Source organism: Mustelus asterias, chromosome 2 (assembly GCF_964213995.1).
Source record: "Mustelus asterias chromosome 2, sMusAst1.hap1.1, whole genome shotgun sequence".
Taxonomy (NCBI): Eukaryota; Metazoa; Chordata; class Chondrichthyes; order Carcharhiniformes; family Triakidae; genus Mustelus; species Mustelus asterias.
Window position 1 is genome coordinate 30,629,462 of NC_135802.1, and position 13,355 is coordinate 30,642,816.

The window sequence follows — 13,355 nt, forward strand, 5'->3', positions numbered from 1 at the left end:
ATATGAGGGCTGCGGACCTAACAGTCATCCACAGAACCGGCTCTACCATTCAATAAGATTATGGCCGTAGCTCCATTTTCCTGCCTGTCCTCATAACACTGACTCCAATGCCGGTTAAAAATCTGTCAAACTCATCCTTGAATATATTCAATGATCTCATTTCCACTGCTCCCTGGGCAAGAGATTTCCAAACATTAACAAATCTCTGAGGGATGAAATGCCTCATCATCTCGATCTTAAATAGGACCCGACATGCTCTGACCTTCCTCTTTTGCCTATTTTAAATGGTATTCTATTGAATGCCTTTTGAAATCTAGATATGATTGTATCTACTGTATTACACTGGTTTCTTCTTTGTCACCACTTCAAAGAATTGAATGAAGTTGGTCAGGCAAGAATTTCCCTCTTGAAATCATTGTTGTATTTTTGGTTTCTGGATGCTTTTCTACTTTTACTCGGGATTTCATTTTTCTTCATACCAATATTAAGCAGATTGTTCTCCTCCCTTCTTAAATATGAGTATGATATGAGCTATCGACAGACCTCTTGCATTACATCTTTTTTTCTAATGAATTATTAAGTATGTGTAATATTGCCTCTGCTATTTCTTCCCTAGATTCTTGTTGAATGCAGGGATGCTATCTATCTGGATGCAAGGTTTTAACTGCTTTGGAACATACGAATATAGGAATTAGGAGCAGGAGTAGGCAATTCAGCCCTTTGAGCCCGCTCCACCATTTAACATGACCATAAGCTGATCTTATTCTGGTCTCAACTCCACTTTGCTGCCTGTTCCCTTGGTAGAGGGATTGAGTTTCGGAGCCAGGAGGTCATGCTGCAACTGTACAAAACTCTGGTGCGGCCGCACTTGGAGTATTGCGTAGAGTTCTGGTCGCCGCATTATAGGAAAGATGTGGAAGCATTGGAAAGGGTGCAGAGGAGATTTACCAGGATATTGCCTGGTAGGGTGGGAAGATCGTATGAGGAAAGGCTGAGGGACTTGAGGTTGTTTTCGTTAGAGAGAAGAAGGTTAAGGGGTGACTTAATAGAGGCATACAAGATGATCAGAGGATTAGATAGGGTGGATAGTGAGAGCCTTTTTCCTCGGATGGTGATGGCTAACACGAGGGGACATAGCTTTAAATTGAGGGGTGAGAGATATAGGACAGATGTTGGAGGTAGGTTCTTTTCTCAGAGAGTAGTAAGGGCGTGGAATGCCCTGCCTGCAGCAGTAGTGGACTCGTCAACATTAAGAGCATTCAAATGGTTATTGGATAAACATATGGATGATATTGGAATAGTGTAGATTAGAGGGGCTCTAGATTGGTTCCGCTGGTTGGCGCAACATCGAGGGCTGAAGGGCCTGTACTGTGCTGTAATGTTCTATGTTCCCATAGCCCTTTATCCCTCTTTTCATCAGAAACATATCCATTTCTTCCTTAAATCTGTTGATTGATTCTGGCTGCACTGCATTCTGGGGCAGTGAAGTGTGGTCCACAGACACTCAATTCTCTGAGAGAAGTAGTTTCTCCTCTTTTCACTTCTGAACCTACATCCTCTCACTATGGCGGCGATTCTGTTGTAGCAATGGGCCGGGAGACATCAGCGGAGGCCGTTTAGCAGACTCCCCGCTGGGTGCCACGCCTCTGCGTGTCTCCGGGCCCAGAGGTTAATTTCCATATTAAAATTGGCATTAGCATCTGATTAGCAGGCCCGGGACTGAAGTCTCCAGGCCCACCAGGCTACTCCCCAGTCAGGAGTGTTTCACTCCAACGGGGTTTACAACAGCTCCCCACTAACGGGGAGCTGGCGGCCCAACCCCACTGGAGCTAAGGGAGGCCATGGAGGTCCCCCAGGATGTTGTGGGAGAATAATTTTGAAAATCCTACGAAAAAAGCCAGCGGGAGTTACTCCATTTTTTATGCGAATTCAGCACTTAGAATTGTTTTGGGAGAATCTCGGTGTATATCTATTACCCATTGTTCTAGACTGTCCCACAAGGGGGAGCATCTGTTCAACGTCCAGCTTCTCAATCCCCTTTAGCATTTTATATTCCTCAATCAAATCCCCCCTCACTCTCTGAACGCCAGCGAGTACAAGCCCAAGCTATTCAACCATTCCTTGTACAACAGCCCTTTCATCAATCCCTGGCATCAATCTGGTGAACCTCCTTTGAACTGCCTCCAGTGCCACTGCATCCTTTCTCAAGTAGGGAGACCAAAACTGGACATAATACTGGTCTCACCAATGCCTTATACAATTATAAGCGTTGAGTTTGTTTAGTTCATTTAATACTGCTCCTCCATTGTTTTAAATGCTGTTGCATCATTTCTAATCTCATCTTCCAATATGTGTCTCTCTGTTGAATACTGGAGCAAACTACTTGTTTAATACTTCTGCCATTTCACTATTTCTGTCTGTGATTTTAAGCTTCCTTCAATCTGGAAGTTGATTACAGCTCTATTTTGTGTCCCTTAGCCAATTTTGTATTCATGCTGTTACTGCCCCTGTTATCCCATGGGCTTTAGATATGCTAGCATGACCTTCACCACACAGATTGTAGTGGTTTAAGAAAGGCCATCGCCACATCCTCAGGGATTCACTTTCATCAATTCTATGGGAATTTGATTAGAACTTGGCAGAAGAAATAGTTCTGGATATCAATCTTATGGGAAAGATTATTAAATCCCGTGTGTGAATCCCTCCTACATTTAATCTTCTCCTTGGGCTATATGTTCTTAATGGCACAGGTTATTGAATCAGCATCTGCTACATGGATTGAAGGTCATGCAGATTCAAGGAGATAGAAACGAATCAGTCTGCATACCGATTGATGTGCAGGGCTGAAGATGCTTTCGTGTGTTTTTTTCAACTTTTTGGCACAATATTTGTTCTAAAAGCAAATCTCGTTCTTTAGTTGAATCTTGGAAATATAAGGGTGCATTGCTTAATGAATGCTGTTTAATTATTATTCTGAATCTTATGCACGCAAATGAGATTGAAATAATTACAAGTTTCTATAGCCATTGCATCGTGTACCCTAATTTCTCCCTTTATCGGTCTAATGATAACTGTGGAAAAGTAGAGATACAGTCCTATTCGAGCAAGGCATTGTCAGTTGCATCGTATGTATCGTAGGTCATCTTTCATTGATGCTGGGCTCCTGTTGCATCCTTCTTTCTGTGATGGTGCTTCTCTGTGGCAATCTGAAAATTCAAATTTCCATACTCCAGTATGAAGATATTTTTAAGTTTATTTATTAGTGTCACAAGTAGGCTTATATTAACACTGCAATGAAGTTACTGTGAAAATCCCCTAGTCGCCACACTCCGGCATGTGTTCGGGTATACTGAAAGAGAATTTAGCCTGGCCAATGCAGCTAACCAGCACATCTTTCGGACTGTGGGAGGAAACCGGAGCGCCCGGAGGAAACCCATGCAGACACGAGGAGAACGTGCAGACTCTATCTAGACAGTGACCCAAGCCAGGAATCGAACCCGGGTCCCCAGCACTGTGAGGCAGCAGTGCTAACCACTGTGCCACTGACTTAGCACAAAGTGCTTTGGTCCATGTGTAACTCCTTGTAGTCTGGTTTGGCAGTCCACTGGCTCCATCAAAATTTTCATACGGTCAGTCATTTGTTAAGTATGTATCATCCAATTTAACAGCATGGCCAAGCAAACCACCACCACCAGGTCATTGCTTCAGTGTTGCTGTGCTACATTTGAATTAAAAAGCTGCATCATTTCTGTGTTGATGGCTTTATGCTGCAAATGAATCCCAAGGTTCTTTCTCAAGACACCTATGTCAGACTCCTATTTACCAACTACAGCTCAACCTTCAACACCATTATTCCTACAAAACCCATCTCCAAACTCCGTGGCCTGGGGCTCGGCTCCCTCCTCTGCGACTGAATTCTGAACTTCCTAAGCTGCAGACCACAATCAGTAAGCATAGGCAACAACACCTACGCCACAATCATCCTCCACAAGGCTGTGTCCTCAGCCCCTTAATATGCTCCTTAAACACCTATGACTTGTGAGGCCAAATTCTCCTCCAACTCTATTTTCAAGTTTTCTGAAGACACCACCATAGTGGGTCGGATCTCAAACAATGACGAGATAGAGTACAGGAAAGAGACAAAGAATTTGGTGAACTGATACAACGACAATAATCTTTCCCTCACTGTCAACAAAACAAAGGAGATAGTCATCGACTTCAGGAAGCGTAGTATTGGGAGAAGGTCACTACTGGTTAAAAGACTAGGCCTCCCTGGGGTTAACCACATTCATCTGAATTATTCTTTTTCATCACTTCTTGACATATCTTGGCTTGTGCAGAACTGTAGCTTACATTCATCTGAACTTAATCAGCATGCTTTGTTGTTGTGTTACATACAGAATGCAAACTTAACCAATATACTTCAGGTTATGACGATGAAGATCTAACACTATAACAAAATAAACTAAATCCTGCAATCTCATCCTGACCACATTTTTGTCTCAGAGCTGTAGGTGGGCGTGAGCTGTGATGCATTGTGGGAGGAATTTGGTAACGAGACAGGTTGGTTAGAAGGCCTGCTTTGAGAGTAGCCCAACCCCCCCCCCCCCCAACATGCATCCTCCATAGCGGCGACTCCAGTTTCTATTGTGGGTGAAGCATCTTGAAGGAGAAGGGTCCATTGGTATCTGAGTACTTAAGTGACTGGAGACTGTGTGTGGGAAAGCAATGGGGTGGGTGAAGAGAGTGATTCACACCAATTCCTTAGCTGTGATGGCTTGAGAATGTGATTTTGCATTCATATTTACAGTACAAAAACAGGCCATTTAGTCCACTCCATCTATTTTGGTGTTTATGTTCCACACAAGTCTCCTCCCACCCTACTTGATCACACTGTCGATCAAGGGCAACCTTCAGCTTCTTTTTCCTCAGGTGTTTATCAAGTTCTTTGAATGTATCGATATGACAATTCTAGAATGATTATAGCACAGAAGGAGGGCATACAGCACATTGTGCCAGTTCTCTACAACAGCAACTTAGCTAGTCTTACTCCTCCATTTGTGGCCCTGTAAAATATTTTATCTTCAGATAATTACCCAATTCCCTTTTGAAAACCGCAATTGAATCTGTCTCCACCACATGTTCAGGCAGTGCATTCCTGATCCAAACCACTTGTTGCCTAAAGTGGTTTTCCTTCATGTCACCTCTAGTTCTATTGTTAATCACTTTAGCGTTCTCTACCTTTGCCGATGAGAAGGTTTCTGCCCATTTATGCTCTCCAGACTCCTCACTTCTAACAAATCTCCTCTCGATCTTCTCTTCTCCAAGAAGACGAGTCCCAGCTTCTTCAATCTATCCACATAACTGAAGTCTGTCATCCTCATTATGATAAATAGTTTCTGCACTCTTTCTAAACCCCTCGCATCCTTCCCATTGAGGCTGAATCAGTGTTTTATGAAGGTTCATAACTTACTTGCTTTTGTACTCTGTGTCCCTATGTATAAAATGCAGGATTCAGTATGATTTATTAACTGCTTTCTCACCTTCCCTGGATCTTTCAATGTATCACATGCATATACACTTAGATCCCGTTGCTCCTGCATTTCCTTTAGGATTGTTTAATATCACCTCTCATTCTTCTGACCAAAATATAACACTTCACACTTCCCTATGTTAAATTTAATCTGCCAGGTGTCTGGCTATTCCACCAGCCTCTCCGTTTCCTCTTGAAATCCATCCCGACCCTCCTCACAGTTCACATTACTTCCAAGTATTGCATTATCTTCAAATTTTGCAGTTGTGCCCTATACATCAGGTCTAAATATAAATCAAGAAAACCAGTGGCTCACTCCATATATTATTCCCCAGTTAGGAGTAAATGCATTTTTTGATGGGTTTGAATTAAGTATTTAAACTGTTGCATAACGAAGTTCTAGCTATGCTAAAAAAAATGCCTACCGGCACTAATATTTTTCATGTTTTGCTAAATGTTTGGGGGCTCGGGCAATCAATACCTAGGAAAGCAACATAATAGTAGATTTAGAAATGATGTGGACAACACATTTCCTTCAACCTCCTGCACCTCAAAATTTGGCACCACACCATTGGGCACTGATGAGCTTTGGAATGACCAGTCTCTGGCTGGCAGCTCTTGGTGGGCTGGACTTCAGCTCCTAATCCCAGGTTAAGCCTGTCACTGGCCTCAGAAATGCCTAAGAGGTGTTTAATTTGGCAAGCCTTCCTTTAAAAAGGGGAGGTGGTGGTGTAGTGGTATTGTCACTGGACGAGTAATCCAGAGACCCAGGGTAATGCTCTGGGGACCTGTGTTCGAATCTCACCACGACAGATGGTGAAATTTGAGGGCAGTGCGGGGACACAGTGATTAGTACTGCTGCCTCACAGCTCCAATTCTGGCCTCGGGTGACCGTGTGGAGTTTGCATGTTCTCCCTGTGTCTGCGTGGGTTTCCTCCGGGTGCTCGGGTTTCCTCCCACAGTCCAAAGATGTGCAGATTAGGTTGATTGGCCATCCTAGATTGCCCCTCAGTGCCAGGGGGGTCAACAGGGAACATATGTGGGTTTATGGGGATAGGGGGTGGTTGGGATTGTTGTTGGTGCAGGCTCAATGGGCTGGATGACTCCTTCTGCACTGTAGGGATTCTATGAGCTGGATTCTATGAAAAGAGGCGATGCAGGGTTTTCACCGGTTGTGCTGCCAGCGGAAGAGACCCTGTCCCTTCCATTTTGCACACTGTGTATACTGAATGCAGCTGTGGATACTAAACAGTATACTGTGACTATAGTATTCAACTGGCATCTGAAAGCAATTTAACCAAATGACCTGCACCTTTTCATGCAGAAAATCTGTTCATTGGAAAGTGAATAGTGTGTTGGCTGTCCATACTTCACAATGGACTAAACGTGGTTTCTCTGTTGCTATTTGATCTGCCTTTAAGGGATAAACTTATTTTTTTGGCTGTTGCATGTCAGCTGAACTTGATTAGCTTTACTTCAGTTTTGTTTCAAAAGCTCTCAGGCTGTCCCTTGGCCAGTTCAAAAGTAATTTAAAAATGAAGTTAACTTTGAAAACGCGCTTCCATGTATAACCTCAAAATACTTGTTCGCACTTCAAGAGTAAATTCAGACTTGCATCACTTTTCACAATATAGGCTTCTCGTTCACAGAGCAGAAGTTTATTTATAGTTTTCGAGCTGCCAAACTCGATGCTAATTAACCTCGTATTTTGAAGCTTCTGAAATGAATCTAGGGACTGCTGGTGACCTGAAATGATTTGAATAATTGCGACCATATATATTCATCATGGCAGGATTGCAGTGACTGGTACTTTTGGTATGAAGTGAAATATTTTTAAAAACTTGTTTTCAGCCTTCGTTTAGTTTTTCTGGACCTTTTATGGCGTGGTGGCGATTCTTGATGCATTACAGAGTAGGGTCGGCAACCACAATAAAATTCTAACAGGATTAGACAGAGTAGATTCAGAAAGAAGGTTCCTGATGGTGGGGGAATCCAGGACTAGCCGGGGGGGGCCATAGTTTGAGGATAAGGGGTAAACCTTTTAGGACTGAGGTGAGGAGAAATTTCTTCACCCAGAGAGTGGTGAATGTGTGGAATTCGCTACCACAGAAAGTAGTTGAGACCAAAACGTTGTCTGATTTCAAGAAGAAATTAGATGTCGCTCTTGGGGCTCAAGGGATATGGGGGGAAGGCGGGATCAGGATGTTGAATTTGATTATCAGCCATGATCAAAATGAATGGCGGAGTAGGCTCGAAGGGCCAAATGCCCTACTTCTATTTTCTATGTTTCTACAGTAAGAGCTGCATTGTTGTGACTCAAACACTAACAACAAAAAAAATGCAGATGGAGGTGGGCATTAATAAGAAGATCAATACAAAGATTAGGAACCAACATTATTGTAGTATCTGCTGTTCTATTTCTTGAGCGGACCGTTCAGTATTTGGGACTAAGATACCATTTTCATTTTCAAGCAAGTTAATGCTTAAATTGGCTTTTCAACTTGCTGTTCATGAAATTCATGCATGAAAACACTTACTCATAAATAATTAGATGTGAAGGTAGAGAGGATGCTGTGCATGCACGCCTTCACTTTTAAAAGGATTGAATACTCTTCCTGTTCGATCAAGGGTTAGGAGCCGCACACTCTAATATTCTTTCACTGGATGTGGGCATCGCTGGCTAAGCTAGCATTTTTATTGCCCATCCCTCATTCTGCTTGAAGAGGTGGTGGTGAGCTGCCCACTTGGACCACTGCAGTCCATGTGGGTGCAGGTGCATTCCCAATGCTGTTCGGGGGGGAAGTTCTAGGATTTTGACCCAGCAACAATGAAGGGTCAGTGATACAGCTCCAAGTCAGGATGGATTATGGCTTGGAGGAGAACTTTCAGGTGGTTATGTTCCCATGGACCTGCTGCCCTTGCCCTTCTAGAAGTCACCAATTCAGAAGGCACTATTGAAGGAGCCTTGGTTAGTTGTTGCAGTACATCTTATAAATGGGACGCACTAATGCCACTGTGAGTCAGTGGCAGAGGGAGTGAATATTGCCAGTGGTGGTTGGGATGCCAGTCAAGCAGTCTGCTTTGTTCTGGATGGTGTTAAGCTTCTTAAGTATTGTTGGCGTTGCACTCATCCAGGCAAGGGGAGAGTATTCCAAGACACTCCTCTGACTTGTACCTAATAGATGGTAGACAGGCTTTGGGGATTCTGGAGGTGAGTTAATCTCTGCAGAATTCCTTGTGCTCACAGTATTATATGGCTGGTCCAGCTTGGTTTCTGGTCAGTGGTAACCCCCAGGATGTTGCTAGTGGAGATTCAGTGATGATAATGGGTGGATTCTCTCTCCACCTCCAACAAAAGAGTGCTATTGATGTAATGTTGTCGGGGTCCATAGCCTTTGCTACATCCAGGACTTTCAGTTCTTGATAATACAAGAAGTGAATGGAATTGGCTGAAGACTGGCAACTGCAACACTTGGGACCTCAGGAGGAGGCCAAGATGGATCATTCAATTGGCACTTCTGGCTGAATGCTGTTGTAAACGCTTTAATCTGGTCTTTTACACTGATGTACTGGGCTCCTCCATCATTGAGGATAGGGATATTTTGGACTCCTCCAGTAAATTGTTTAATTGCCTATGACTATTCACAACTGGACGTGACAGCACTGATGAGCTTAGATGTAATCAGTTAGATGTGGAATCACTTCGCTGTATTTATTGTAGTTGCTCTCACTGTTTGGTTTGCAAGTAGTCTTGTGTTGCTTCACTAGGTTGATGCCTCATTTTTAGGTATGGCTGGTGTTGCTCCTGACATACTCTTCTCCACTCTTCTTTGCACCAGAGTTGGTCCCATGGCTTGATATGGTATTCGAGGATATCACAAGCATGAGGTTACACATTGTAGTTGAGTATGATTCTGCTGTGGCTAATAGCCCACAGCGCTTCATGGATGCCCAGTTGTGAATTGATAGATCTGTTCAAACTCTATCCCATTCCCATGTTGGTCTTGTCACATAACACAAAATAACGCGTGAATTGTTTCCAAAAGGACTGTGCATTGATTGCTCCTACTGATACTGTCATAGACATCTGAGACAGGTAAGCCGGTGAGGACGAGGTCAAGTAGCTTTTTCCATCTTGTTGATTCCCTTACCACCTCTTGTTGACCCAGTCTAGCAAGTAAGTACTAGGACTTGGCCCACTTGATCAGTGGTGGTGCGACTGAACCGCACTTGGTGATGGACATGCCCCACTCGCCCGAGTCACTCTTGGTGCTTGCTCCAAGTGGTGTTCCACATGGCAGAGTACTGATTCATCAGCTAAAGGGGGTGTGGTAGCTGGTAAACATCAGGAGGTTTCCTTTCCATGTTTGACCTGATGTCATGAGACTTTGTCAGGTCTCATAACTTCCAGAGCAATCTCCTCCTGACAGTATACCTCTGGGATGCCAGAGGTGCGTCCACCTCTGGGATGCCAGTGGGAAAGGGCGTACACGGGGATAGTGTTGGCGATGTCTGGGACATTAACATATGGTTCTGGGAATATGACTATGTAAGGCTGTTGCTTGAGTAGTCTGTCAGACTGTTTTCCCAATTTTTGGTACAAGCTCCCAAATGTTGGTAAGGAGGACTTTGCAGGGTTAATGGTGTTGGGTTTGCGGTTGTCATATTGCTTGGGTCAATGCTGATTGATCGTTTGGTTTCAGTCTATGTCTGGCAAAACTGTTAGAGTTCTTTGAGGAGGTAACAAGGAGAACCAGTGGACGTGATTTATTTAGATTTCCAGAAGGCCTTGGACAAGGTGCCGCATAGGAGACTGTTAAATAAGTTAAGAGCCCAAAGTGTTAAGGGTAAGATCCTGGCATGGATAGAGGATTGGCTGACATGCAGAAGGCAGAGAGTGGGGATAACATAGAAACCCTACAGTGCAGAAGGAGGCCATTCGGCCCATCGAGTCTGCACCAACCACAATCCCACCCAGGCCCTACCCCCACATATTTTACCCGCTAATCCCTCTAACCTACTCATCTCAGGACTCTAAGGGGCAATTTTTAACCTGGCCAATCAACCTAACCCGCACATCTTTGGACTGTGGGAGGAAACCGGAGCACCCGGAGGAAACCCACGCAGACACGAGGAGAATGTGCAAACTCCACACAGACAGTGACCCAAGCCGGGAATCGAACCCGGGACCCTGGAGCTGTGAAGCAGCAGTGCTAACCACTGTGCTACCGTGCCGCCCTAGAAGGAGGCCATTCGGCCCATCGAGTCTGCACCGACCACAATCCCACCCAGGCCCTACCCCCACATATTTACCCACTAATCCACGCATCCCAGGACTCTAAGGGGCAATTTTTAACCTGGCCAATCAACCTAACCCGCACATCTTTGGACTGTGGGAGGGGTCTTTCTCAGGATGGCAGCCGGTGACTAGTGGTGTACTTCATGGGTCGGTGCTGGGACCACAACTTTTCACAATACACATTAACGATTTGGAGGTAGGAACTGAAGGCACTGTTGCTAAGTTGGCAGATGATACAAAGATATATAGAGGGACAGGTAGCATTGAGGAAGTGGGGGCGGGGCTGCAGAAGGACTTGGACAGGTTAGGAGAGTGGGCAAAGAAGTGGCAGATGGAATACAATGTGGAAAAGTGTGAGGTTATGCACTTTGGGAGGAGGAATGGTGGCATAGTCTATTTTCTAAATGGGAAAATGCTTAGGGAATCAGAAACACAAAGGGACTTGGAAGTCATTGTTCAAGATTCTCTTAAGGTTAACGTGCAGGTTCAGTCAGCAGTTAGGAAGGCAAATGTAATGTTAGCATTCATGTCGAGAAGGCTAGAATACAAGAGCAGGGATGTACTTCTGAGGCTGTATAAGGCTCTGGTCAGACCCTATTTGGAGTATTGTGAGCAGTTTTGGGCCCCATATCTAAGGAAGAATGTGCTGGCCTTGGAAAAGGTCCAGAGGAGGTTCACAAGAATGATAGAGTGGACGTGGAGAGGATGTTTCCACTAGTAGGAAAAACTAGAACCAGAGGGCACAACCTTAGGCTAAAGGGACGATCCTTTAAAACAGAGATGAGGCGGAATTTCTTCAGCCAGAGAGTGGTGAATCTGTGGAACTCTTTGCCGCAGAAGGCTGTGGAGGCCAGGTCATTAAGTGTCTTTAAGACAGAGATAGATAGGTTCTTGATTAATAAGGGGATCAAGGGTTATGGGAAAAAGGCAAGAGAATGGGGATGAGAAAAATATCAGCCATGATTGAATGACGGAGCAGACTCGATGGGCCGAGTGGCCTAATCCTGCTCCCATTTCTTATGGTCTTATGTTCTTTTTGTAGGCTTTAGAGCAATTTGATATAAGTTAGTGGTTTGCTTGGCCATTTATGAGTCAACGATATTGCTGGGAATCTGGAATCACATGTAGGCCAGGCCAGGTAAGGAGAGCAGATTTACCTTCCCTGAAGAACATTAGTGAGCTAGATGGCATTTTTTAATACCAATCAACACTGGTTTCATGGTCACTATTACCAAGCTGAGCTTTTCATTCTAGATCTCGTAATCAAATTTAATTTCACCAGTTGCTGTGATGAGATTCAAACCCCAAGAGTATTAGTGTGGGCCTCTGAATTACTAGTCCAGTCACATATTCCCACTATGCTACTGCCTCCTGCCATGAACTCGTAATGAGCCACAGGTTGCCAATCCCTTAAATGGAGCCTGGACATTGAAATATACAGAGAAAGAGAACCGGGTGCTCCGATGCTGAAGGGTGAGTTGCCAGATTCTACCATGTCATTCCCAATTGGCTCTCTGGTCCCATCGAGTAGGTCTGGAAGGAGGTGACCCACAATCCTTTTGGGCAACAGGAGAGCAGAGAGAGACATAAAGGGTGACGGCAACACCTGAGAAAGAAATTAGAACGATTCCTTTTCCGATTGATTTTTAAAGTGTTCCTGTATATAAGGCTTCTTTCTTCACAGTTTGTAAACCCAGATTATTGTCTGGCAACTGATGTCTGGCAGCAGCAAGTTGAAGGATAGACAATTTGAATATGTAAGGACAATGAAGAAAGCAGGTTTCAAATGTAGCAGCTATGTGTCCTCTGATTACCACGAGCACAACGCACTCAGCAAAAGCATGTGTGTGTTTTGGCATCTTAGAAGTGTTCCAGAATACTTACAGCATGACATTGACAACTGCTTGGATTAATTAAATTGACACTATTTTTCATTCTCTTACAGGGTTACCAGGGGATGGTGGATGGCGGGCAACATATTGTAGAAGCAAAATGGCAAGATGTCTCCAGTATCCTGCAAGTGGTGAGCAAATAAAGTGTAATAATGTGAGAAGGAAGATAGGGTTCCTTTTATGGAAATGCCGCTTTACAGGGACAGTTTCCAAAGCTTTGGTTAAATAATCAGGAAAGTGAATTCTTGGGATGCGATTCAAAAACTAAGTGCCAAGCTATTATTCATTGTTACTTTTTGTTAACCGTATGATTTTGTTTATAGTTGATGCTGGATGCTTTACAGCTTTTTAAAGAGTCGTATTCCAGTGTACTCCGAGCTCTAAGTTTACCATCTGATGATATTTGCTGTGTGACATTTATGCTACTTGAAGGAGTTGCTCATTATTGTCCATTTATAACTATATGGATTCCTATGGATGGGAATTATCAATGTATGATATCAGATCATAGAATAACTACAGTGCAGAAGGAGGCCATTTGGACCATCGAGTCTGCATCAACCACAATCCCACCCAGGCCCTATTCCTATAACCCCACATATTTACCCTGCTAATCCCCTGACACTAAGGG

At 44.0% G+C, this 13,355-nt stretch overlaps 1 protein-coding gene across 3 annotated transcripts in view; it reads left to right on the forward strand.

Annotated features, from left to right (window-relative positions):
* Nucleotides 1–13,355, forward strand: part of pfkpa (phosphofructokinase, platelet a) — a 115,192-nt gene that overhangs the window by 26,186 nt on the left and 75,651 nt on the right. For all 3 annotated transcript variants that reach the window (XM_078232853.1, XM_078232890.1, XM_078232863.1), the window contains exon 3: nucleotides 12,778–12,855. In XM_078232853.1, coding sequence (XP_078088979.1) covers nucleotides 12,778–12,855 — 78 coding nt within the window. The remainder of the gene's footprint in view (nucleotides 1–12,777; nucleotides 12,856–13,355) is intronic.